This window comes from Macaca thibetana, chromosome 12, assembly GCF_024542745.1.
Source record: "Macaca thibetana thibetana isolate TM-01 chromosome 12, ASM2454274v1, whole genome shotgun sequence".
NCBI classification, from domain to species: Eukaryota; Metazoa; Chordata; class Mammalia; order Primates; family Cercopithecidae; genus Macaca; species Macaca thibetana.
In genome coordinates, this window is record NC_065589.1 from 12,803,966 (window position 1) to 12,831,127 (window position 27,162).

Genomic DNA, 27,162 nt, shown 5'->3' on the forward strand with positions numbered 1-27,162 from the left:
TTGGAACGCTAAGGATGTGGGAGTTATTGATATCCTACTGCTCAAGGCTGTTGCCAAGGTCTGACTTTTCACTCATGTAAAAATTTAAAAAATTGCAACCTGCAGCATAAATGGGTTTTAATAAGGTGTTTGCCATGGTTTTTTATCTTCTTGATCCTGTTTCAAAAGGAATGTATAGTGTATATACAAATTGTAGTTTTTTTAAATGTTAACAAATGCTTTTACAAAAGCAGCCTAATATTATGTATGGATGGGTATATATTTTTATCTCAATTGATTTATAACAGATCTCAGTGTGAGGCTTACAATAAAAGTATTATTTATAAATCATTTTTGATTGCTTTTAAGTTCCTGAGGGAACATACAAGTATCTCTAGGACTTGGACTCTCAGGAACACAGAGTTTTTTTTGATTGTTTTGAGACCGGGTCTTACTTTGCACTCCAGGCTAGAGTGCAATGGCACGATCTCAGCTCACTGTGAACTCCGCCCCCCGCGTTCAAACCATTCTCCTGCTTCAGTCTCCTGAGTAGCTAGGATTATAGGTCCCCGCCACTGCGCCTGGCTAATTTTTGTATTTTTAGTAGAGACGGGCTTTCATCATGTTGGCCAGGCTGGTCTTGAACTCCTGACCTCAGGTGATCCATCTCGGCCTCCCAGAGTGCTGGGATTACAGGTTTGAGACACTATGCCTTGCCTATTTTGTTTTGTTTTCACATTTTGGAACTAATAAAAATCATATACTGTTTTCATATGGTTTTATAGGATCTGATGACCAACAACTGATTGGGAAATAATGTCATACAGAAAACAGAGCCAAGGTGCTTAACATATTAGCTCTTCAAAATAATCAAAATACTTACCTTAGGTTTTTCTTGAAATATTTTACACATTCCTGTTGGCACTGATTTAATATATTAGGGTGGTCTTGAAAGTTTGCAGCTTCTCTTAATAGTTCAGAACGCAAAGTAACATTGAATCAGTTAAGTGAGATGAATCAGTTACTTGAAATTTTCAGATAGATCAGTTGCATGAAGTCATCTTAGTTGTTCACTCTGCCCTTCTTTTCTCTCTAGCTTTGTTAGAGGCAAGGGGTCTTCCCCCTCACCTGTTTGGTCCTCTTGGTCCTCGGATGTCACAGCTTTTCCATAGAACAATTGGAAGCGGAGCTAGTAAGTAAAAATGTTCCTTCCCTGAAACCTCTCAATAATTAGCCAACTGCTGTTTTTACTTGTAACCTATTGATCGAAGTATTAAGAAGTTTTTCATCATCTTTAACCCATTTTTAAAAAGAAGGCTTGTGCACATTCACACCTTAAGTACAATTTTCATTGCAGTATTACCCAGATTTTATAGCGAGATTGATTCTGTTTGTTTGAACAAAATAAGAATAAAGAATCTCAAACAATTGCATTGGTAATTATGGCACCTGATGGCATGTTTTGCATAGATTTGAATCTTGAGTTTGTCATAATGATGTATTTGTCAAGGTGAGAGGATAAAACATTAAACAGTTTGCTAGCTGATTTTTTTTATAGCTTTAAATATTTAGACATAAGGTTCTCATGTGTACTTTTTTAAAAAGTTTTTTTTTTTGAGACGGAATCTTGCTCTGTCATCCAGGCTGGAGTGCAGTGGCGCGATCTCAGCTTACTGCAACTTCCACCTCTCGGGTCCAAACAATCCTCCCGCCTCAGCCTCCTGAGTAGCTGGGATTACAGGTGTGTACCACCAAGCCCGGCTAATTTTTGTATTTTTAGTAGAGATGGGGTTTCACTGTGTTGGATGGCTGATCTCGAACTCCTGACCTCAGGGAATCCACCCACCTTGGCCTCCCAAAGTGCTGAGATTACAGGCATGAGCCACTGTGCCTGGCCTGTTTCCTTGAATTGGGATCAAAATATGATTTATACATTGCAATCAGGTAGTTTCTTAAGATTTTTGTTTGTTTTTTTAAGAGAAATTTGGTTTTATTTGTCACTGGGGAGAAGCCTGGAAAGGGAAAAAAAAAAAAAAAAAAAAAAAAAAAAAAAACTGTTGCAGGGGGTCCCTAAGGGTATTGATTTTGAGATATCTGAAACCTGTATTTAACATCAACCTTTACACATGAACTTAATGTAAACCGTAAACTAGAGCCAGAGTCAAAAACAATGCCACACCTTTGTGCCCATGGCCCAGCTTCAACGGTGCCTACTTCACATCTAATCTTTATCTGTAGCCTCATTCACATCCTTCTTCCCATATTAGTTTGAAATGAATCCCAGGCATTATATACAGTCATGTGCTGCATAATGATGTTTCATTCAACAACAGATCGCACACGCTACATCAGTCCCACAAGGTTATAATGGAGTTGAAAAATTCCCATCATCTATCTAATATACAGTACACATTTTTAAACCATACTTTGATCATTTAAAGCCAGAGGTGTCCAGTCTTTTTGCTTCCCTGGGTCACATTGGAAGAAGAATTGTCTTGGGCCACACATAAAATATAGTAACACTAATTATAATAACACTAATAATAGCTGATGAGCTTAAAAAAAGTCGCAAAAAAATCTTATAATATTTTAAGAAACTTTACGAATTTTTGTTGGGCTGCATTCAAAGCCATCCTGGGCCACGCATTGAACAAGCTTGGTTTAGAATGTACTCCTTCTACATACTAAAGAAGAACATTAACTGTAAACCTTAGTAGTAGGTATTCCAGAAGAAAGCATTGTTGCCATAGGAGATGACAGCTTCATGCCTATCATCGCCCCTGAAGACCTCCAGTGGGACATAAGATGTGGAGGTAGAACATAATGATATTGATGATCTTCACCCTGTGCAGGCCTAGGTTAATGGTCATGTTTGTGTCTAAATGTTTTAAAAAACTGTTTAATAACTAAAGAAAAATGAATTTTCAAAATAGGAAAAAGCTTATATGGATATAAAGAAAGAAAATGTTTTTATACAGCTGTACATTGTGTTTGTGTTTTAAGCTAGTTAATACTACAAAATAGTCAAAGTTAAAAAAAGTTTATGAAAGTAAAAAGTTACAGGAAGCTTAATTGCTTTTTTCTTTCTTTCTTTTTTTTTTGAGACGGAGTGTTGCTCTGTCGCCTAGGCTGGAGTGCAGTGGTGCAGTCTCAGCTCACTGTTACCGCCTCCTCCCAGGTTCAAGCAATTCTCCTGCCTCAGCCTCCCGAGTAGCTGGGACTACAGGCACCTGCCACCATGCCTGGCTAATTTTTTGTATTTTTAGTAGAGACGGGGTTTCACTCTGTTAGCCAGGATGTTCTCGATCTCCTGGTCTTGTGATCTGCCCACCTCAGCATCCCAAAGTGCTCGGATTACAGGCGTGAGCCACAGTGCCTGACCGGTTAATTTCTTTAAGATATTTCTTATAAATTTAGTATACATATATATACAGTTTATAGAATTTATAGTAGTGTATAATCTAGGCTTTCACATTCACTCACCACCCACTCGCCCAGAGAAACTTCCATTCCTGGTAAGCTCCATTCATGGTAAATGCCCTATACAGAAGTACCATTTTTTAATCTTTTATATCATATTTTTATTGTACCTCTTCTATGTGTAGATATTGTAACATATACAAATACTCATTACAACTGCCTATAGTATTCAGTAAAGTAACATGTCGTACAGGTTTCTAGCCTAGGAGCAAGGGGCTAAACTCTGTACCATCTTGGTTTAAGTATACTCTATGATGTTTGCACGACAAAATAGGCTAACAATGCATTTCTCAGAACATATCCCATTTGTTAAGTGACACCTAATTTTAATCTATAAACATTTCATCATGTGGTTCAAGATAATGCTCCTCAAAACACACAGTCACATTATCACATTTAAAAAATAAACCAGCAATTTCTTAATAATAGATAGCCAATAGATGTCGAAGTTTCATTGTCTCAATATCATAAGTGTATTTCTTGCAAACTGGTTGTTGGATCTAGAGACCTCTTCACATTGAGTTTAGAGCCTTTATCATCTTTTCTTGGTAAACAAAGCCTATTGAAAAGTCATAGTGTGTTCTTAGAAAGTACATAGTGTCTGTCTTTTAACAAGCTGTTGAAACTAAGTACCTGTGTAATAGGGGTTACAAAATAGTAGTATTTTAGACCTAATAATCTCTTTTCATTTATGAGAAGTAAAGAAAGTATTAATAATTTAGTAGAAATATATAAAGGATATCTTCTTCTCACCTTCTGTTTGATTGCCCAGGACAATAGTTGATACAGGAAAAATTATTTTTCACTCTTTACTGGTTAATAAAAGGAGTGATTTTTATATCCTCCAAAGGTACCATTGTTGTATTTTTGTTTTGCTTTTTAACATGTTTGTTTTTAAGTGTGATTGTAAGCAGTGGGTTGAGATGTGTATTAGACATTTCAGTGATTTTCATTGATACTTGAATTGTCCCAGCATTGGATGATGGGATCTTTTTGAGTTTGGCTTCTGAATCTTTCGGCCATAACCTTAGTAATTTTTGATAGCCTTCTTATTTTCTGGTATGATAAGATGTGCCAAACTCAGTTGACTTATTTTTTCTTCCTGCTATGGTATGGCTGTGTACCCACCCAAATCTCATCTTGGATTGCAATCCCTACAGTCCCCACTGGGTTGGACCCAGTGGGAAGTAGTTGAATCATGGGGGTGATTTCTCCCATGCTATTCTCTCCTGCTAGTGAGTTCTCACTAGATCTGATGGTTTTATAAGGATTTGGCATTTCCCCTGTTGGCACTTATTCTTTCTTCTGCTGCCCTATGAGAAAGTACCTTCCACTGATTGTAAGTTTCCTCCCCAGCCACGCCAAACTGTGAGTCAATTAAACCTATTTTCTTTATAAGTTACCCAGTCTTGGATATTTCTTCGTAGACGTGTGAGAATGGACTGATACACTCCCCATACCTGAAATTGTTCATTTCCCCATAGAGCGTTGGTTTATTTTGTATTTAGAGACCGCAGTCTGCCATATTCATTTCTTCTGGGTTGACCATTATTTCTAGACTCTTTTAAAAGTTGGTATGATACCACCAATTCATGTTTAGGTCTACAGAGTTTTTATTTGACTTCATTCATGTTATATCTCCTTTCTCCAATGCTGAGTGTCCTAATTCCCAATAATTATAACATAGTGACTCATTTACTTTATCCACAGTACAAGATTTCAAGTTGCTACTGAAAGTATTATTATTAAAAAAGTCAAAAAGATTATTTTACAGTTCTTTCTGTTCCTGGGATATTTTTTACTTTGTGTTAAAATTAGTGTGTTTTAAAGTCATTTGAAATAATCCATCTCTTTCTTTATGCCAGCAGGTTGGATTGGTTCATTTACTTCATTTTGCTTCTGATTTTTAGGGACTGCTTTTTAAAATGTGTATTTTGCTTTTATAATTATATAATATTTACACAGTTGTAAAAGTCAAATCTACAAACAAGATATATTTAGAAAAATCTTATCTTCTTTTGCTTTCCATTTCCCCTGCTTCTTCCTCTCACATAAATAATCTTTTAAATTTTAGGCTTGTCCTTCTGTTATTTACTTTAAAAAATCCATAAATATCTATATTGTCCATGGGACTTCCTTTCTCAGTTAAGAGTAGCAAACTTTATACACTTTACTTTGCTTTTGATACTGTATTTTGGTGTTCACTCTTCACAGCTGCCACATGCGTGTTGCATGTTCAACTGATGCGCCTTTGTAAAGCTGCCATGTTACTCCATTGTGTGGGTATACATAGTTTATTTATATAGTCCCCTGTTGCACATTTGAGTTATTTTCAGTTTTTTTTCTATTGGCTAGCCTTCAGTGAAATGTAGCTTTCCTATTTTTTTCAAGCATTATCTTTTGGATAGATTTATAGAAGGAGGATTGCTGCTTAAATGAGTGTAAATGCATACGATGTTTTGGTAGGTGTTGCAAACTCCTCCAATTTGGGATTGTACCATTTTGCATTTCCACCAGTCGTGGGTATGACTGCAGTATGGTATCAAGCTTTTGATTTTTTACCAAAATTCATTGTTTCTAACTTTTTTTTTAGTTATATATCTTCGTATATTTATTTTAGTGGTACCCTAGGGAGTATAATGCAAATTCACTCGTTTGTTATAGCATACCTTAAATTAATAATTTATCAATCTCAAACAGTACAAGATTTTCTTCTGTCTTAGCAAAACTTCTTACTCTCCCCTCTATCAGTTTTTTTTGTTTGTTTTGTTTTTGTTTTTTTTGAGACAGAGTCTCACTCTTGTCATCCAGGCTGGAGTGCAGTGACGTGATCTTGGCTCACTGCAAACAAGTGACTCTTGTGCCTCAGCCTCCCGCGTATCTGGGACTGCAGGTGCACACCACCCCGCCCGGCTAATTTTTGTATAAGGTATGCTATAATAAACCAATGAATTTGTATTATACTGCCTGTATACTCTTAAGAGTGGATTTTATATTTTTACGTGGCTGAAAACATTTTAAAAGAGTCATATTTTCTGATGTGAAAATTAAATGCAGATCAAATTTCAGTGTCCATAATGTTTTATTGGAATATAGTCATGTTCATTTGTTTGTATTAGTCTTACTTTCTGTGGATACTTTCCAGCTACAGTGCCAGAGTTGAGTAGTTGCAGTAGAGACCATATGCCTGTAAAGCCCAAAATAATTACTATCTGGCCCTTGAGAGAAAACGTTTGCCTGCCAAACCCTGATCGACAATAACGGTTCTCAAAGTATGATCTGTGGACTCTTGGTTCGTGAGAGACCCTTAAATGAGTTCTATAAGGTCAAAACTAATAATAGTTACTAAGATTTTTCCTTCTGTTTCTTTGATGTTTGAACTGATGGTTCATAAGCTGTAATGGGTAAAACTGGTGGGATCTTAAGCATGAAGGAGTGGCACTGAATGATACTAGCAGTCATTGTGTTTTTCACTGCCACATACTCCAAGTAAATATAATTCAGTTTTTTGTTTTTTTTTTTTTTTTTTTTTTTTTTTTTTTTGAGACGGAGTCTCGCTCTGTCGCCCTGGCTGGAGTGCAGTGGTGCGATCTCGGCTCACTGCAAGCTCCGCCTCCCGGGTTCATGCCATTCTCCTGCCTCAGCCTCTCGAGTAGCTGGGACTACAGGCGCCCACAACCGCGCCCGGCTAATTTTTTGTATTTTTAGTAGAGACGGGGTTTCACCGTGGTCTCGATCTCCTGACCTTGTGATCCGCCCGCCTCGGCCTCCCAAAGTGCTGGGATTACAGGCGTGAGCCACCGCGCCTGGCTATATAATTCAGTTTTTATCTAAGATGCCCTTACTGAACCAAAGTTAATTTAATTAGGTCTTTACTCCCAAGACATGTCTTTTTAATAATCTTTGGAACACAGTAAGGCCAATCTTTTCCATTTACAGTTGACTCTTGAACAACATGAGTTTGAACTGTGTGGGTCCACTTATTCATGGATTTAAAGAATAAATACAGTTAGGCTTCTGTATCCATGAGTTCTACATTAGCAACCAAATTCATATTGAAAATACAGTGTTTGGGCCGGGCACGGTGGCTCATGTCTGTAATCCCAGCACTTTGGGAGGCCAAGGTGGGCAGATTGCCTGAGGTCAGGAGTTCAATACCAGCCTGGCCATGATGGTGAAACCCCAGCTCTACTAAAAATACAAAAAAATTAGCCACGCGTGGTGGCCTGTGCCTCTAATCCCAGCTGCTTGGGAGGCTGAGGCAGGAGAATCGCTGGAACCCAGGAGACGGAGGTTTCAGTAAGCTGAGACCGTGCCACCTGGTTTGGAAAATAAGGTCTTTTAAAATCAAAATTGTTTATATTAATGTATAATGAGTTAACTGGCAAATATTTAAAATTTTTGTATTTCAATTAACATATTTTAAAATTATCAATAAATACAACCCACATAAACAAAAGTGCTTTGTGGTCCCTCAGTAGTTTTTAAGAGTATAAAATGATTCTAAATTCAAAATCCACTACTCTAAGAGTTGGTTTCTCTTCATAGATCAGAAGATAAAGTAGGTTTTGGTAATGGTTTTGGCTTTTTGTTGTTATCTTCAGTTTAGTGTAAGTTATTTTTAGGTACATCCCAGATGTTTATTGGTATTGATGATAATTTTGATTGTGCTGTATAAGATCCATGTCCTTAACAGTTGTCAACCCACATGGTTATAAGACCTCCATCTAGTCACATACATGTCAGTTCTTTCTCTTAGGGGGTTGTGCTATTAGGCCATACTTGATGTGAACTGTTTAATCCTTTTAAAGTTTAATCCTTTTAGAATCAGCAGAGGATTCATTTATTTTCACTGTTTTTCTATCATTTTGTTTTTCCTTCTACATTATGTCAACACAGAAGTGATAAACCTACTCTCACTGGAATTGATATTATTTAGTTTAAAATTGTTAAATTGTATTTCCCCCAACTTTTCTTCTGGTGTATTTTTGGATGAATTTTAATTATGGTAAAGGTAGGTAGGCAGCGATAGCTATAGAATGCAGTAGCCACAATCTTAAACCATAAAACAACTTCCGTGGATTGCCATGTGCCCCTTTGAGAGGTATATGCCCCCCAATTGACAAATAATGTCAATTGAAATTATTAGCTTTAGTTTTTATGAGAATTTCACATTCATTGACAGCTTCCAGACATATATCCCATTTCTACACATTTCAATACTTAATGATATAGGACTGGAAAAGTCCAATATGAAAAGAATAACTTGAAAAGGTGTAAGAAGTGAAGGGGCTTTAAAAGTAACATCATAAAACATTGGTTAAGTGTTAATTTAATTAATTGTGGTTTCAAGTAGGAAAGTGTCCATGAAAAATGAAACACATTCATAGACTTAATTTTTTTAAAATAATTAATTAATCATTTTTGAGATGAAGTCTTTGTCTGTCGCCCAGTCTGGAGTGCAGTGGCATCATCTCGGCTCACTGCAGCCTCTGCCTCGGGTTCAAGCAATTCTCCTGCCTCAGCCTCCTGCGTATCTGGGACTACAGGTGCACACCACTGTGCCAGGCTAATTTTTGTATTTTCAGTAGAGACGGGGTTTCACCATGTTGGCCAGGTTGGTGTCGAACTCCTGACCTCAAGTGATTCACCTGCCTTGGCCTCCCAAAGTGCTTGGATTACAGGCATGAGCCACTGAACCCAGCCTGTAGACTTTATTTTGGAGTGTATTGTTCAGCTTAATGACAACTTATTTCTTTGTGGTTGTTGAGTATTCACGTTTTTCAATTGTTGGAGTAATGGAATTAAGTCTTAAAAGTAGAAACATTCTGATAGCCATCATCTGTGCAGGAAATGAAAGAGGTTGTAAGGGTTTATAATTGTGTGTGTGTGTGTGTGTGTGTGTGTGTAGTTTTACAGAATATTCTTTTCGTTCCCTTTTTTGTTAGATACGTTGTTGTGTCTGTTTTTTATTTCCTTGCCCTTTCACTGTTAATTGGATTCTATTTATTCTGGAACGGATATTTGGAGGTGTATAACGTTTCCTTTGAAGTATGGGCATCATTGTTTAACAGGTTTTTATTATTGTAGCAGACCTTTGCTCACGATTTATATTTCCTTAAAACAGATCATGTTAAAGCTATCAGTTTATACTGGTCTTATGGATATTATTTTTTGTTTTTTTGCTGTGAAACCAGTCAACTTTTCAATTAAGAAGTCAGAAATACATAACTGTGAAAGCATGATAAGGCAGAGCAGATGCAACTAATTTAATTCTTCCTTCAGTGTATTAGCAGTGTGCCTTGACCCTGGTATAGACCTGTTAGGATCCAAAGAAGATAAGCAACCAGTTACATTGCGAGTCACACCTTATACCTAGTAATAATTTTCTTAAGTGTTTAAAGATAATAATTATTTTTTTCTCTAAAGGTTCTAAGGCCCAGCAGCTACTACAAGGATTGCAAGCCAGTGATGAAAGTCAACAGCTTCAGGCAGTTATTGAGATGTGTCAGTTGCTGGTCATGGGAAATGAGGAGACACTGGGAGGGTTTCCTGTCAAGAGTGTTGTTCCAGCTTTGGTAAGCATAGTGTTTTCCCCTCATTTTACCTCATTTGTCTGCAGAAATCTGCTGATTTTTTACTGAATGTATGATTATTGTCAGTATTAATTTTTAAAACATGATAGAGTTAAGAGACGAGTATATGACTTGGTGCTTTTATTTCATGCTTATAGATACTGTGAGCAGTTGCTAATGAGATAGCAAATTTTCTAAGTCATTTTTTGATGAATAGTCACCCAATTCTTGATACTTAAATGACTGGTTTTAAATTGTTCGCCTCATCAGTAACCTTAACTCCTGCCATGTAAAATATACGTGCTTTTTCTTTTAGCCTGGTGATCCATGGAGCAATGGGCCGGGGAAGCTCACTTTGGGTTGTGTTGGAGGGCCAGAAAGGTTTCATATTTAGTACGTGTCTACATGGGAATACTACTCAAGCCATATGGTATATATGTGGATCTTTTCAGTTTAAAAGCTTTTATGTTGGCCAGACACGGTGGCTCATGCCTGTAATCCTAGTACTTTGGGAGGCCGAGATAGGTCGATCATCTGAGGTCAGGAGTTCGAGACCAGGCTGGCCAACATGGTGAAACCCTGTCTCTACTTAAAATAGAAAAAATTTACTGGGCATGGTGGCAGGTGCCTGTAAATCCCAGCTACTCAGGAGTCTGAGGCAGGACAGTCACTTGAACCTGGAAGGCAGAGAATCGCTCTAATCTCTTGTAGTGAGCCAATATCGTGCCACTGTACTCCAGCCTGGGTAACAGGAGTGAAACTCTGTCTAAGAAAAAGAAATAAAGACTTTAAAAAATCTTCTTAGTGCCTTTTCAACACAGTTATGAGTTGATATTTTGATATGAGAAATGTATTAACAGCTTGATTCCTTAAACTTTTAAATATGAAAACAATAGGAAGAAAAATTGCTATTATCAAATGTAGGCACCTTAGCACAATACAGTGTTTAAATAGTGGATTGATAATTTCTTTGTTCAAAGTTAAATAAATTGGCTATAATGTAAGATTAAAATTTGAGTCTAAATCAAACGCTACCAAAAGACAAACATAAACATGATGACATTGTAGCATGTTTTTTTTTGGAAATTACAATTAAATACCATGTAAATCTTTTTTGTATATGCAGTAAAGCTGTGGTTATTACATCATATTGTCCTGTTTGAACAAATTATGGAGATAGCTTGAGTTTTGGTGATAGAGCTGAGTAAAGAAAAGCCTGTGAAATATAAGGTGATGATTCTTATTCTGCTTGTTCTTATTTGGATGGCTCAGCTCCGGCAGAGTTTGATAAAGGATAGAACAATTTCTTCACCTGCCACCCAGGTGCAGATAATAAAAGCCAGTGTTCAAATTTTATCATTTCCATTCTAGTAAAAGTTGTACATGTTGCTTTCTGTGTGTTTCGTAATAGCAATATTATTAACCTTTCAACTTTCAGATTTTGCCTGTGTTAATGTCCATTCTCAGATTGCTGATTTGTTCAATAGCTGGCTTCTGTGACCCGCATCAAATTTTCGTTTGTTTTATTGTTATTGTTGTTTGTTCACTAAGAAGTAGCAACAAATAACTGGGCTTACCTTATACTATCTACAGTTAAATTTTAATTTTTATTAGTTAAATAAAGAAGCCATTAAGTCTAGGCGGAAATGTTGACACATAATTCACTTTACTTAATGTGCTGGTTGTTAGATTTAAGTACCTGATTGACTTGCACAAGGATGCTCTCGCTATTAATAATGGCTGTTATTAATGAGTTCTCCAGATATATGTTTTATCACAGTTGAATATTATTTATGTATATCTCTTCATCACAGTGCAGTCATGTGACATAAATAGCCATTTTTGGTGAAAGGGAATCTGCTTATGTCAGTCCTTCCCAAACACGGTATAACAAGGTTGTTTAATAATTGGGGAACCTAGTACTTTTTCTTTTAACATGACAACCCCTTTCAAATTACACTAAGTGTTCTAAGTGACTAATATTAAGTGATTTGATAAGTAGGATTTTGGTTTTTTTAAGTCCTGAAATGGAGTGTGTGTATGTGTTATGGTGTTTGTGTGTAACTGCTTTTAAACAAAAATAGTTCTTAGGACTTCTGGTATGTAGGTATACTTTACCCAGCACAATTCAGAGCTGAGAAGACATTCATATTGTGTGAGTATTGTGTTAGAATATCTGATGTTTGTTGTTGTTATAAATTTAATTGAAGGGTACTTAATTCAGTGCATTTAAAAATTTCTGTTGAACCAGAAGACAGTGAATGACTGTCTTACCCCCAAGGAGAAAATTTCTTTGGTGACTCAGCTGCTTCAAGAGGACGGAGTGTGTATCCCCAGCAGTTTTGCATTCCTTCATTAGAAAAACATAGCTGAAATCTGCTTAAGATCCTTCCCACAAGAAAAACTAAAATCAATATTTAAACTTATTCCCGCGTATATGGAGTAATTATATTAATTTGACTTTAGTGCATAGTTTCTGGTGTGATCTATCTTGTGTTTAAATCCTATATTACTGTGTATTTTAAAGCTGAGTTAAATGGTGCTTGTCTGTTTTAGAGAAGCTTGTTCACAAGAGTTATGGTCCTGAATCTTTGCTGACATTTGTTAATTCAACAAATGTCAATGCATTGCTGATCCTGTTTATTTATCTATCTAGTATTTATTAACACTGGTAAGTTCTCAGGGATATATTAATAGGCTTCTGAAAGGGTTAGAGCTACCAAAAGGATAGGTTGTAAGTAACAAGAAGGCTTTGTTTGTGACCTGTATCATGAGGTGATGGTTATCTAGCAGCACACTCAAGTCGGAGTCACTGTGTGTGATGAACCATCCTGAGTGTAATCATTCCTGGTGTATGCCTACTAGGTTTTATCTTGACGTTATTTTTGTGTGGTAAAAGTTACGAATAATACCATTTCAGCTGAAGTTCAAATAGAAGAGGAAGAAACACCTTTAGGATTTTCCCAAGGAGTATACCTTCTAATACTTTGTTATCTTTTTAACAGATTACATTACTTCAGATGGAGCATAATTTTGATATTGTAAGTATATACTGTATTTTTTAAAATGGTGGATATTTAAGTTTTGAATTTTTATTCATCGAAATCTCTTCTTTTCTAGATGAACCATGCTTGTCGAGCCTTAACATACATGATGGAAGCACTTCCTCGATCTTCTGCTGTTGTAGTAGATGCTATTCCTGTCTTTTTAGAAAAGGTGATCCTACTTTTACCCCATTTGTTCAAAAGCAGGCATAGGGAAATCAAGTTTCAAACTCTTGAATTTCAGCTTTCATTATCTAAATAAAGTATATTTTTTAGCCAAGATTCCTGAAAAATGTTTTATATCCAGCAGATCAATAGTTTGAAGTTGAAGATAAATCATTTGTAGAATCCCAGCCTAGTTTTGTAATTTTTAGTAATAATTAGCACATTAATATAAGAACTTTCAGAGAAGAACTTTAAAGTATTTGATTAAAAATAATCTGATTTCTAGAAAACATCCCAGTGAGGTTGATAGCTATTTATACCCTCATTATATAGCTGAGAAAGTTGAATCAGTGGGGAATAGAAATTTTCATATGGTTTGTAGTAAACTGTGTTTTTTGTCTGTCTTACGGACCTTTTTGTTTGTTTAATGCACAACAAAATTTATCTCATAAATTTGCAATATGATGTAAAGTTAAAATCTGATTTTAAAATTTTGTTATGTAAAACAACTCATCTATTTTAAATCTGAAGATTTAAAGGTTATGTAATTGGGTAATTATGTAAAACATTTTTCAGTATCTTAAAACCACAAACTGGTTAGAAGGAAACTGTTTTGGCCATACTTTATAGCTTAAGCTGCTAAGCGACTTACATCCTATGGTGGGTTACACGTTTTGAGATAGTATACATTGATGTAAATTAGAGAAAATACTGTCTGTAGAAGATAAGTTATTGGAAAAGAACTTAAATGATAACCTTATGGTAACTATATGTTCCCAGCTGCAAGTTATTCAGTGTATTGATGTGGCAGAGCAGGCCTTGACTGCCTTGGAGATGTTGTCACGGAGACACAGTAAAGCCATTCTACAGGCGGTAAGTGTTGTTACTGAAGGACTACATTTCACCTTATGTAGAATTTTAAAATCCACATTTGTACAAGCTACTTAATTGCAGTTTTTGTAAGATACAAATGTTGTTTCCAAAGTATTGTGCTAGACTTTTTAAGAGTTAAATTATTTTTATTGCTGATAAAGGATTTTTCTTTACCTTAACAGTTTTCTATATTTTAGGGTGGTTTGGCAGACTGCTTGCTGTACTTAGAGTTCTTCAGCATAAATGCCCAAAGAAATGCATTAGCAATTGCAGCCAATTGCTGCCAGAGTATCACACCAGATGAATTTCATTTTGTGGCAGATTCCCTCCCATTGCTAACCCAAAGGCTAACACATCAGGTAAAATATGCATCTATTTTATGTGCCATTAAGTGTTTTATTACTTATTTTTTAAATTTTATTTTTTATTTAATTTTATTTTTTTTTTGAGATAGAGTCTCACTCTGTTACCCAGGCTAGAGTGCAGTGGCATAATCTCAGCTCACTGCCACCTCTGCCTGCTGGGTTCAAGTGATTCTCCTGCCTCCGCTTCCCGAGTGAGTAGCTGGGATTGTGTGTGTGTGCCACCACGCCCTACTAATTTTTGTATTTTTAGTAGAGACGGGGTTTTACTATGTTGGCCAGGCTGGTCTTGAACTCCTGACCTCAAGTGAACTACCCGCCTCAGCCTCCCAAAGTGCTGGGATTACAGGCATGAACTATCGTGCCTAGCCACTTTTTAAAAATGACAATTTCAGTTAGTATTTTAAATCTTTCAACTGCATATATAATCAAAAATGTTCTGATTAATATTTTTTATTTTTATCCAGTTATGTGCCATATTAGGTTATTTTATAAAATTTTGGTAGATTTATTCAAACGAACAGTAATTCATATGTTTGATGACTTTAACAATTTTGACTTTAAGGGATGGATTTGTTATTTCAGCAAACACTGAGTATTTACTCTGTGATATGATCAGAAGTTCTTTTTGGAAAGATCACCCTTTCTTGAGAGGCATTGGAGGAGTCAGATGGAAACAGGAGGATATGGGTTAAGACCAGAAGAGAGACTAGACTGTGTCCCAAACAGAAATGAAAAATGTAGTTTGTGGCTGTCTGGGGTTGGAGAAGAGCAAAAGCGATTATCTAGGTGGCAGAATCAATGGACCTGATGATACAGTGTGAAAAGCAGGGTTTATGGGCCGGGGATGGTGAGGACAAATTGTGAGTGCAGCTTCAAGGCTATGGAGAAATTGATCTTTTTTTTTTTTTTTTTTTTTTTTTTTTTAAACTACAGAGAAATATTTTAAAGTGTTGTTTGTTATTGCTAAAGATATTTCTAGAAACCTGGCTTTGAAATTGCCATTACAAAGTGTGGCTAAGACCCGTGGGACATTAGGTTCATAAAAATATTTTTAAACAATTTCGGAATTTTTTTTTTGTTTGTTCTGTTTTGTTTTGTTTTTGAGACTGAGTCTTACTTACTCTGTTGCCCAGGCTGGAGTGCAGTGGCGTGATCTCACTGCAGCCTCTGCCTCCCGGGTTCAAGCGATTCTCCTGCCTCAGCCTCCTGAATAGCTGGGATTACAGGTGCGTGCCATCACGCCCAGCTAATTTTTGTGTTTTTAGTAGAGACAAGGTTTCGCCATATTGGCCAGGCTGGTCTCAAACTCCTCCTGCACTCAAGTGACACACCTGTCTCAGCCTCCCAAAGTGCTGGGATTACAGGCGTAAGCCACCGCGCCTGACCAAATAAGGGATTTATGTAAGATAAAATAGTAGTGATCATTTAATCACCCTAGAGTCTTTTGTTTTTACGATGATCAAGGCAAAGTAGTGTTACTCATTTTTTAAAAATGTGTTTATGTGTTTATTTTTAAAAACATAGTTGGCTGGGGGCACAATGACTTGCACCTGTAATCCCAGCATTTTGGGAGGCCGAGGCGGGTGGATCACCTGAGGTCAGGAGTTAGAGACCAGCATGACCAACACGGTGAAACCCCGTCTCTACTAAAAATAAAAGATTAGCCGGGCGTGGTGATGCGTCCCAGCTACTCGGGAGGCTGAGGCAGGAGAATCGCTTGAACTCAGGAGGTAGAGGTTTGCAGTGAGCTGAGATCGTGCCATTGCACTCCAGCCTGGGTAACAAGAGTGAAACTCTGTCTCAAAATAATAATAATAAATAAAAACATAGTTGAGATAATCTTTTCTGTAGTCTAAAAGTGTGTGCTCTGGTATGTGATAATCAGTTCCATATGATGTTCTTTAGAAATAAGACAAAAGATTTGGAGAAGTTAAATAGTCACTATTTCTAGCACTCTTTCTAGATTTATGTACTGTCAGTGAAGGTTTAGGCTATAGGCCTTTATAATATCTGAATTCTCATTTTTGTAGAAACAAGTCTAATTTTTACATATGAAAAGTCAAATTATAAGTTAGGAAAAATCAAGGTCTATCAAAACATTAGTCTAGCCAGTAAAACAGTCTTTCCCTTCTTTTTATGACAATTATTTCAAACGTTTTGTCAATGATGCCACCCTGTTTTTATGACAAATATGGCAATTTGTTTTTGTAGTGTAACTTTTTAATAGTGAATTACTTGTTTTTAATAGTGAATATTGCAAGTCTATGCCCTATTTGTAACATTGTCAAGAAACAATGTCTGGTTCTTGCAACTTTCCTTTTTCTAACTTTTTAGTGTGTACTCACTTAAACATTTCTACCTGTAATGCTTTTAAAGGAAAGTAGGATGTTTATATATTTCTTTAGTATAACATTTGTTTAGGTATCGAGATTGCGTAAGCATAATAGTTCTTCCTTTTCTGTGTATTTGCTTTTATCTAGTAGTGGCCTTTATACAGGGGAGAGGTTGGTTTGTTTCCTCTTTGTTTTGAAATTGTGACGTTACTGACTACCTTGCTTAGGCCCATTTGCATTTTCAAAGCCATCGTTTACTAATTGAGCTTGCCTTCAAGAATCTGGGATTAGGAAGAAGATGAAATAGTGATATATGACAGTGAAAATGCTTCATGCTAATAAATTTTATTTTCCTTTATTAAAAAAATAGGATAAAAAGTCAGTAGAAAGCACTTGCCTTTGTTTTGCACGCCTAGTGGACAACTTCCAGCATGAGGAGGTAAGTGTTTAGTCTTTGGTAGTATTTTTATGAGGTGGTTGAATTGCTGAATCTTGATGTAATAATTCCTTTATTCTTGTGTTCGTGAAGAATTTACTCCAGCAGGTTGCTTCCAAAGATCTGCTTACAAATGTTCAACAGCTGTTGGTAGTGACTCCACCCATTTTAAGTTCTGGGATGTTTATAATGGTGGTTCGCATGTTTTCTCTGATGTGTTCCAACTGTCCAACTTTAGCTGTTCAACTTATGAAACAAAGTAAGTGCAATTTTACTGTTCTACTTTAAGCAGGAAAAGTTGGTTCTTCATTAATGTGTAAAGTCAACATAAGCCAAGCAAATGGAAGAGATTACTAATATCATAGGCACTGGATAGTAAAGAGAAGTGTTAATATGTAATAAATTTGTGTTGGGACGGTATGTTAATGTTTCTAACATACTCCTTTTAAAGTATAAATTAAACGTTTGCCCTTGGTGTTTCTAGGGCTAACAATACAAAGTCATTAATTTCTATTCAATGTTTGTCATGTAACCATCCTTGATTAGGAGAATTCTGAGTTTTATGTTAACCAATAACCAGCTGTCTTCAGCTTATATAGGTTGCTTTTTCTGCCCATGTTAGATTTTCTAGCAGTTTTTCTGATTCCAGAATGCTTCCTTCCCTCAGAAAGTAGGAATGTATTTATAATGATGAATACCTCTGATGTTTGCTAATTTGTTATTTCTAAACCTTTTCAAACGTAGACCTTTCAAATTTAGGTATTTCTAAACCTTTACACAGCGTATAGGAAATAAAATTGTATTGCACTGTTCTTGTAGTTGACCGTTCCTCTCTCAATCCTTAGACTTAACAAGTTGATGTCAGAGAATGGTGGGGCACCAAACAACATCTATACATTGTAATTTTTTTTTTCTTTTTAACTTTTTGTAGAGACAAGGTCTTACTGTATTGCCTAGGGTGTTCTTGAAGTCCTGGGCTCAAGCCTTCCTCCCGCCTTGGCCTCCCAAAGTACTAGGATTATAGGCATGAGCTATCACACCTGGCTGTTATGATTGGTTCTAGAAGAGTATTCATCACTTTTGTGTAGAATACCTTTAATTGTGCGTAATTTCATAGCCATAATTCTAATCTCTGTGGATGTTACCCCGGGAGTCAGTGATGATATTAACTGATAAAATCGTCTTTGGTCCCACTCTGTCTGAGGGGTCCCATACTGTCTGAGACAGTATATTTAGCAGTATAATATTTTCGTTTTAGGGAAGCTCAGTTTTATATTTAGTCGCTCTTCTTGTGAATTAACACATTGGCACATAACTTTGTAGAAAAATAATGTTGTTGAGGTGGCTAGTTGGAAAGATTCTCCATAAAGCATAGAGTCTTTTCCAAGCTTGGTATTCCAGACAACCCTATTTTGAGTGGTCCTGAAGAAAGTGCTCTTTTCCTAAATAAGATTGGGAAAGGTTCAACTCCTTCTTGAGTATCCACAATTCATTTTACTTACTAAAGTCCCTAGGAGTTCTTTGAACCTTGTTTATCCCAACATTTCCCAAATCAGTAAGAGAGATTATTTCTTGTTAATGTACGTTTTGTTACAGCACATCCCTAAATACTAATTTGGAAAATTGCTACCTGCCTTTTGTTTAATTTTTTTTTTTTCTTTTAGTGTATTTTCACCTCTTTTGCATGCTCCAGGCAGTTTACCACATGTTTGTCATATGGAGGTCACCATAGTTGCTTACTGTAATAACCCTGTAAAAGGAAATGTGGACCTCTTCTATTTGTCTCTATTTTGTTGTCATCCCTTGACTTCTAAAAAAATAAAATCCTTATAATGCAGCATACCATGTATTCAAACTTGTCTATAAAGTTGCAAAACTGCAATTAAAAAAAAATCTTAACCGCTAATTGTGAAATTCTGTGTGGCAGGCAATTCACTATCCACATCTCTCTGCCCAAATCATTAATGAATATTTTTCTTGATTATAGAACTTACTGATTATTGGCAAAACATTCTAATAAAATGTCTATGTATATTTTGCATATGTATAATATTTACAGGAACACACACACAATCAGCAAAGACCCCGCTGTGTCTTTAGGTTTCAGCTTTCCTTAGGTTTAGACTGACTAAACTGTGGAGACTGAGAGTTCCTTCCACTCAGTGTCAGCACATCTGAGTGGTTATCACTGCAGAGTCCTCCAGAGAATGATGTCTTCTGGCAGTGGAAACTTACAGTAGAGAATGCCTGCCCGATCCTTGTATCAAGTTACAGTTTGATCACAATACAGTTTTTAATTGTTACATTTTATACTATAGGCCACACATTTTCAGTGTATTTGAATTGAAGACAAATACATGAATATATTTGGTTTGTGGTATGTTGAATGCATTTTTGTGCAACATACTGTGCTTCTCAAGGAAAGAAATAAAGGGTTCCTGAAGTCTTAGGGTTAAGAAGGAATTGTGATGAGGCACCCAGCTAGGTTTGAACTAAAGAATGAAGTCTCCAGAAAGAGATTGTTAAAATCTACACGAATTTCTTTTTAGGTCTTTATTACAGCACTTTTGCATTTTTTACATTATTTTCTGCATTATGTTGCTTTGTAAGAAAATAATTCTGGTTATTTTACCCCCTTGGGTAATGTTTGCCCTTGAATGAGGTACTATAACTAGTTTAATAGGCTTTTGTTTTTTGTTGTTGGTTTTTACAGACATTGCAGAAACGCTTCACTTTCTCCTGTGTGGTGCCTCCAATGGAAGTTGTCAGGAACAGATTGATCTTGTTCCACGAAGTCCTCAAGAACTGTATGAACTGACATCTCTGATTTGGTAAAGATTGGGCTAAATATCACTTTGGGAGGCCGAGGCGGATGAATCACGAGGTCAGGAGTTTGAGATCAGCCTGGCCAACATGATGAAAACCCGTCTCTAATAAAAATACAAAAAATTAGCTGGGCGTAGTGGCGAGCACCTGTAATCCCAGCTGCTTGGGAGGCCAAGGCAGGAGAATTGCTTGAACCCGGGAGGCGGAGGTTGCAGTGAACCGAGATCATGCTACCGCCCTCCAGCCTGGGTGACAGAGTGAGACTCTGTCTCCAAAAAAAAAAGATGGGGCTAACTATAACTTGTAGTTTGTGTGAGATTATTTTTCTTCATAGACCTAACGTTTACTGATATTTCATAAAGTTACTAAAATTATTGTACTTTTTGTTTTCAGTGAACTTATGCCATGTTTACCAAAAGAAGGCATTTTTGCAGTTGATACCATGTTGAAGAAGGGAAATGCACAGAACACAGATGGTGCGATATGGCAGTGGCGTGACGATCGGGGCCTCTGGCATCCATATAACAGGATTGACAGCCGGATCATTGAGGTAGTAGTTTCATCGTACCGTTTAAATATGTCTATTTTGTTGGAGAGTGGGTGTAGGGATGGAGTGGGGAGGTGGATATGTGTACTTGAATGTGCTTGATTTTGAATTAACTCAAGATTCTCTCATTTTGTCTCCTGAGAACAAGGTCCTCATTTCTGTTCAGGTCAGAAAACATCATGTTCTAGTCCTGCTTCTGCTGCTAACTACCTGATTGACTTGGAGCAAGTAATTTAAGTTTGTTGTTCCATAGTTTCCTCATTTCTGAAAGGAAACATTGGAAGACTTAGGCTGTAGGTTCTAAAACGTATCTATCTTCTATCAGAAAGCAATGTCCCATGAGCAAAGATTTACATACAAATAGTTCCCTCTCAATATTTTTTAAGAGCAAAAACGTGGAAACAAATGAAATAGCTAGTTCTGGGTAAATAATTAAGTAAATTGTGATACACATAGGCTTGTATGTTATCCAGATATTATTGGGACAGATTTTAATGATATAAAATCAAATATGAATGAAAAACACAGTATACAATATTATGTGAATCTTTTTGGAATTCAGCAAAATAAGTGAAAATATGAATAATACAAAGGGGAGGAATATACCAAAATGTTGACAGTGATTTTGTGTGACAGTTTTATGTGATTTTGATTTTTACTTTCTTATATATTGTTTGCACTGAAACATTTTTTAAAACTAAATTAGCATAATATTTGCTCCAGCTTAGGAGGTGTTGGTCACTGTGTTATTTGTGATGCCATGCATAATTTACTATTTTCAATACATGAGACACCTGTAAGAATTTATGTCTTTTCTAATTTCAACCTTTGATGTTTGAATTTTTTTTAGAACATCACACATTTTGAATAGACAGTCTTCTTTAAAGGTGCCTTCTAGTTGGTTTCTAAAAATGAATTTTAGAAAAAAGTTTAAACCAATGACTTACATCATAAAATCAAGAGTTTTAAAAATAAATCCAGTTTCAGAGCCAACTTTTATGAGAAAATTGACTTTGACTGGTGTTTTGTGCAGCATTGTATATAAGCAATACATAAGCAGGCCAATCCTGCTAATAGCGGTCCTGGTCTCTAACTCTAAGTCATCTTCTTTTTAGCATTTTCCTGATCACCTTCACTATTAGCTTCCTGATCACCTTCACTATTAGCTTACTCTCTCATATGTGCTGAGAATCTTGTCTTCCATTCAGCCTAGGAGTTCCATAGATTGGATTCTGTAATGAGAATATTTTGTCACTTCTGGAGTCTCTTTAAATCAAACTCGTGTTCATTGAACTGTCTCAAATATGTTCTGTATACCACACGCAACCTTGGCAATGAATCTGTTTCAGTTGTGTCCCTTTCAATCTTTAAGTTATCTTTGTTTCATGAGGACAGTTTTATAGGATCATTTTGTTTAAGGGAGGATTTTGGTAGGTTGCTAAGAATTCATCGTGTAAATAACATTTTTAATCTAAGAATACCAAGATTTATGGATAACTGATTTTTTTATAAGCAATGTCTCAAAAGCATTCTTAATACAAATGGTGTCTTCTTTGTGTCAGTGATGCTACATAGATGGATCTTTCATCAAGATTTTATCTGCATTTTGTCTAAGGGTCCCTGATAAGGCTTGAGGCATGTAACCTATGTCTAACTAAAAATGATTTGGTGAATGAATGAGTTTTGTCCTATCTACACTATTAAATTTTCCATCTTCTGTTAACTTCACCATCTAAGGCCTGATGAAATAAATATGTAAGATAGCATATTTGGAGGGTCCCCACTGTGTCTTAAGGTAATAGATTTCTCAATGTTTATATTCAAAGTTTCTCTCTCTTTGCTCTCAGGCAGCCCATCAGGTCGGTGAGGATGAGATAAGCTTGTCCACTCTGGGACGAGTTTATACTATTGATTTTAATTCTATGCAGCAAATCAATGAGGACACGGGAACAGCACGTGCCATTCAGAGAAAACCTAACCCCTTAGCCAATAGTAACACTAGTAAGTACATTCTGAGTTAAAATAGCACTATACTATTGTGCAATATTTTGTGTTTGCATAATAAATAATAATTGGCTCATTAAGTATCTTTTTAAGCTTAAGTCAATTGCATAACAATAATTTGGTTTTGGATTTCTTAAATCATGTGCAGTAATGGATGAGTGAGCCAGTATTAACTGGTGTCTTTTCCACAATTTGTCTACTTACCTGATGTTCTGAGACTCGAGTTAGAATTCGCTCATGCAGATTTTTATCTGATCCTGTTACTACTATTATACCTTTAGGTCCATTGACTAGTTCTTTCCAACCTTGTATTTTATACCTTCCTGCCAAAATTATCTGAATTAATTGAGGACAGATAATCGTGATTAAAAAAAAAACAAAGCCAGGTTTCTGACATTTCTCTCTCCCCTCAGGGATTTAGTTTATTGCTTTTGCAGCTGTAGTTTAGAGAACAGTGGTCCACAAATGTGTTTTTTTTTTTTTTTTTTTTTTTTTTGGAAAAGGGCAAGATAGTGCTGGGCTTGGTGGCTCACGCCTGTAATCCCAGCACTTTGGGAGGCCGAGGTGGGTGGATCATGAGGTCAGGAGATGGAGACCATCCTGGCTAACACGGTGAAACCCCGTCTCTACTAAAAATACAAAAAATTAGCCGAACATGGTGGCGGGTGCCTATAGTCCCAGCTACTTGGGAGGCTGAGGCAGAGGAATGGTGTGAACCCGGGAGGCGGAGCTTGCAGTGAGCTGAGATCCCGCCACTGCACTCCATCCTGGGCGACAGAGTGGGACTCCGTCTCAATAAATTAATTAAATAAGAAAAAGAAAAGGGCCAGAGAGCAAATAATGTAAGTGCTGCAGGTTATATAGTCTATACTCACCACCACTGCCATTGTAGCCTTCAATTAGCCATATACAATATGTAAACAAATGTACATGGCTGCGTTCTAATAAAATTATATTTACAAAAACTGGTGGTGGACTGGATTCGGCTTACAGACCGTACTTTGTCAACCCCTTGTGTATAACTTACTATTTATCAGTTATCTTTTCCTCACACTTTATGTCACTAAGCAAAGTGGCAGAATTACCTTTTTTATCCATTTTACAAAGCTTTTAGTGAAATACCGTGTATTTCTAGAACTCTTGTTTCTTACCACTGGTTTAGTTGGTTAGGACTGGATTTCTCTCTTGTTTCATTGAATATATATCAGTAAAATAAAGAGGTACAGTGTGGTGATGAATTGTTACTTTCAGCTGGTCCGAATGGGTCACTGGTTTTCTAGAGAGCTGAATTTTGCCTGTCTTAATGTTGCCTTTAGCATCTTTGTAAATCCTAGTTGATCATATCAAAGAAGTTCATGTGTTTTATAATGAAAAAGTTTTCATAGCATTTCAAGAATTACATTGACTTGAGTATTTTATATTGTTTATTGTGTTTCTGAAGTCTGTCACTTCAGGATTGCATTTTTTTTTTTTTAATAGGTGGATATTCAGAGTCAAAGAAGGATGATGCTCGAGCACAGCTTATGAAAGAGGATCCAGAACTGGCTAAGTCTTTTATTAAGACATTATTTGGTGTTCTTTATGAAGTGTATAGTTCCTCAGCAGGACCTGCGGTCAGACATAAGTGCCTTAGAGCAATTCTTAGGATAATTTATTTTGCGGATGCTGAACTTCTGAAGGATGTTCTGAAAAATCATGCTGTTTCAAGGTGTGTTAATGAAAATAGTAGAAACATTTTACAAATTCAAATCTCTGCAAGTAATTTCAGAAACCTCTAAAGTAATAATAGAAAAAATATGCACAAAAGTTTGTTTGGAGTATCTTGAGCTCTTTTTTGTCTAATGTCTATTCATATTCACATACAGCTTTTATAAAATATAAAAGTTGAACAGTTAAGAAAAATGTTTATGTTAATGGAATGGTTTCACAATGAAAATTCTTTGCTCTCAATTTAAAGTAGTATGGCCAAAAATAATCATCAAATTCAGGCAGAGTTTTATATACAAATGCTTTCTTTTTTTAGTCACATTGCTTCCATGCTGTCAAGCCAAGACCTGAAGATAGTAGTGGGAGCACTTCAGATGGCAGAAATCTTAATGCAGAAGTTACCTGATATTTTTAGTGTTTACTTCAGAAGAGAAGGTAATGTCATGTAAATTAATAGTCATTTAGTCTAGATAGTACTTCAATAGAAATAAAGTTTTAATCTGTTGAACACAAACTGATAGCTTTTCCATTTAAAAATGACATTTAAAGCCCTGTTAGCTTACAGCTCGGAGTACATAGAATGTGTCTTTCATACTGGGTGTGGTGGCTCACGCCTATAATCCCAGCACTTTGGGAGGCCCAGGCAGGTGGATCACTTGACGTCAGGGGTTGGATACCAGCCTGGCCAACATGGTGAAACCCCGACTTTACTAAAAATACAAAAATTAGCGCACATCTGGGCTGATGTCAACTTCCTTGCCTCAAGCAATCCTACTGCCTCAGCATGGGATTACAGTTTGTTTTTTAATAAGAGTTTGATAGAATGATAGAAGTCGTGGACTCTTCCCCAGAGAACTGTGAATGTGTGCTCATTCACTCACATTAAATTTATCCACATATTTGCATATAGTTTATACTAGCTGATAATCAGACACACACATTGGTATACATTTTGATAGTTCTTAGTCACGCTCCTTCATACATACTCTCCTATGATTCCAGGACAGATAGGAACCCCTGCCTCACAAGTTAATGTTTAGCTCTCTTTACACACCTTCAAGGATGTGATAGTTCCCACCCTTCAATAGCTGTTTTCTTTTTTTTTGGTGACAGTGTTAATGTGATCTTGTCTTTTTGTAGCACTGGAAGTTAACTGATAATTCTAGGTCTTTTTCATCCCTTCTGGCTATCACACCACAGGGTGTGCACTGTATTTCTGTAATTGATTATTGTTTTTATAATGAGTATTTTGAACTCTGAGTAGGACATTATGACCCTATTAAGTTTTATATAATCTGGTTTTGAAGATTAGAAGACATTCAATATAAGTATTTTTCTTTAACCTTTAGTTTTTATACTTTTTTCTGATTGAAGTCAAGTTGAAAACTCTGGCTTCTAATTTCTTTTACCTATTTGCCAGTTATGTTTTAGTCTTTTTGTGTATTGTGTCAGTGTTGGTATTTAGGGATTTTGTAGTGGTGGGGAGAAGGTTCTATTCCTGATTACAACTGACTCCCTTTCATCTCTGTTATAAGGTGTAATGCATCAAGTAAAACACTTAGCAGAATCCGAGTCTTTGTTGACAAGTCCACCAAAGGCATGTACGAATGGGTCAGGATCCTTGGGATCCACAACTTCAGTCAGCAGTGGGACGGCCACAGCTGCCACTCACGCTGCAGCTGACTTGGGATCACCCAGCTTGCAGCACAGCAGAGATGATTCTTTAGATCTCAGCCCTCAAGGGTAAGTAAGAATTGTGTTGTGTTTTTTATTTCTTTGCTGTTAGTGCTTTTTTTGGTACCTAAGAATCATATAGGGAGTAAAATGGTAACATATTAGCATATATATATATAGTATTTTTCCATCTGTGTTTTGTTAATGAGAATGGGAAGAAAAGATTTATTGGAAACCTATATTGGGCTGTGTTTAGGAACTGTAAGAGATTAGTTTTATTCCCATTGACATACAAGGAAACGAAAGGTCAGAGGCATTTGTGACTTGCACAGTGTTACAACACTTATGTTACTTGTAGATTCTAACGTTGTGGGATTTGAATTCTGGTTTCTGATTTCATAATCTTGGGACTTTTTTGTGCTGCTGCATACATACGACCTTAGAGACATCCAGATATTGATACAGTTAAAAATACTGAAAATTAGAAGTCTTAGAATAAAGGCCAAAAAATACTGATTTCCAGTTTATCTTTAATTGGCAACTGGGAGTAAATAACTTTGCTTTTAATAAGGGAAAATGGGAGTTCTTAAATTCTCTACTCCGATTTATTTATCAGCTTTTAATCTTCGTTATACCATGCTGCTAAGAATGTTTCCAAACCTTCTATTGGTTTCCGTTTTGTTGTGTTAGAAACAAACCACACTCTAAAAGTGTTTTTATTTTCTTCTATTAGAAGCTTAATATTACTGGATGAGTGGTACATGATGAACCAAATTCAGTTCTGAAATTGAGAATGTATTCACTGCAGTACTCCTTTTGGCTTCTTTTAAGCTGAAAAGTAGATCATTCTAAAATATAGTAATAATAAGTGGGATCCAAACATTTAGTCTTACAATCTGCAGGGTAGCATTGTCCTGTGCAGACAGCTAACTCAGGTAGGAGAGGGGATGAGGGGAATTGGTGCCACCTGGTGGCAGTTTTCTAGTCTAGCTTAAATATGAATGTTGGCAGTTTCAAGACTTGTGGCAGACTGAACTTCTGGCACAGTGGGTATTATTTTAGGAAACTGCTGAGTTTAACTGGTACCCATGTTATTTGACCAGTCTGAGGAGATTGGACTTGGAGAGTTCTGGGGACTCTTGTACTTCCCTGAT

The 27,162-nt window shown here is 36.3% G+C and overlaps 2 protein-coding genes across 29 annotated transcripts in view; one reads left to right on the plus strand and one right to left on the minus strand.

Moving 5' to 3' along the window:
• FBXO36 (F-box protein 36) overlaps nt 1–27,162 on the minus strand; it is a 451,851-nt gene that overhangs the window by 181,171 nt on the left and 243,518 nt on the right. The window lies entirely within an intron of this gene.
• The window catches only part of TRIP12 (thyroid hormone receptor interactor 12), a 153,700-nt gene that overhangs the window by 94,322 nt on the left and 32,216 nt on the right, over nt 1–27,162 (plus strand). For 13 of the 28 annotated variants that reach the window (XM_050751071.1, XM_050751051.1, XM_050751053.1 and 10 more), the window contains 14 exons: nt 1,076–1,171; nt 9,889–10,037; nt 13,040–13,075; nt 13,155–13,250; nt 14,024–14,116; nt 14,314–14,475; nt 17,185–17,253; nt 17,344–17,509; nt 19,964–20,081; nt 20,470–20,629; nt 22,471–22,624; nt 24,107–24,335; nt 24,651–24,769; nt 25,870–26,077. In XM_050751071.1, coding sequence (XP_050607028.1) covers nt 1,076–1,171; nt 9,889–10,037; nt 13,040–13,075; nt 13,155–13,250; nt 14,024–14,116; nt 14,314–14,475; nt 17,185–17,253; nt 17,344–17,509; nt 19,964–20,081; nt 20,470–20,629; nt 22,471–22,624; nt 24,107–24,335; nt 24,651–24,769; nt 25,870–26,077 — 1,855 coding nt within the window. The remainder of the gene's footprint in view (nt 1–1,075; nt 1,172–9,888; nt 10,038–13,039; nt 13,076–13,154; nt 13,251–14,023; nt 14,117–14,313; nt 14,476–17,184; nt 17,254–17,343; nt 17,510–19,963; nt 20,082–20,469; nt 20,630–22,470; nt 22,625–24,106; nt 24,336–24,650; nt 24,770–25,869; nt 26,078–27,162) is intronic. The other 15 variants (XM_050751056.1, XM_050751061.1, XM_050751067.1 and 12 more) reach the window with 3 other exon arrangements.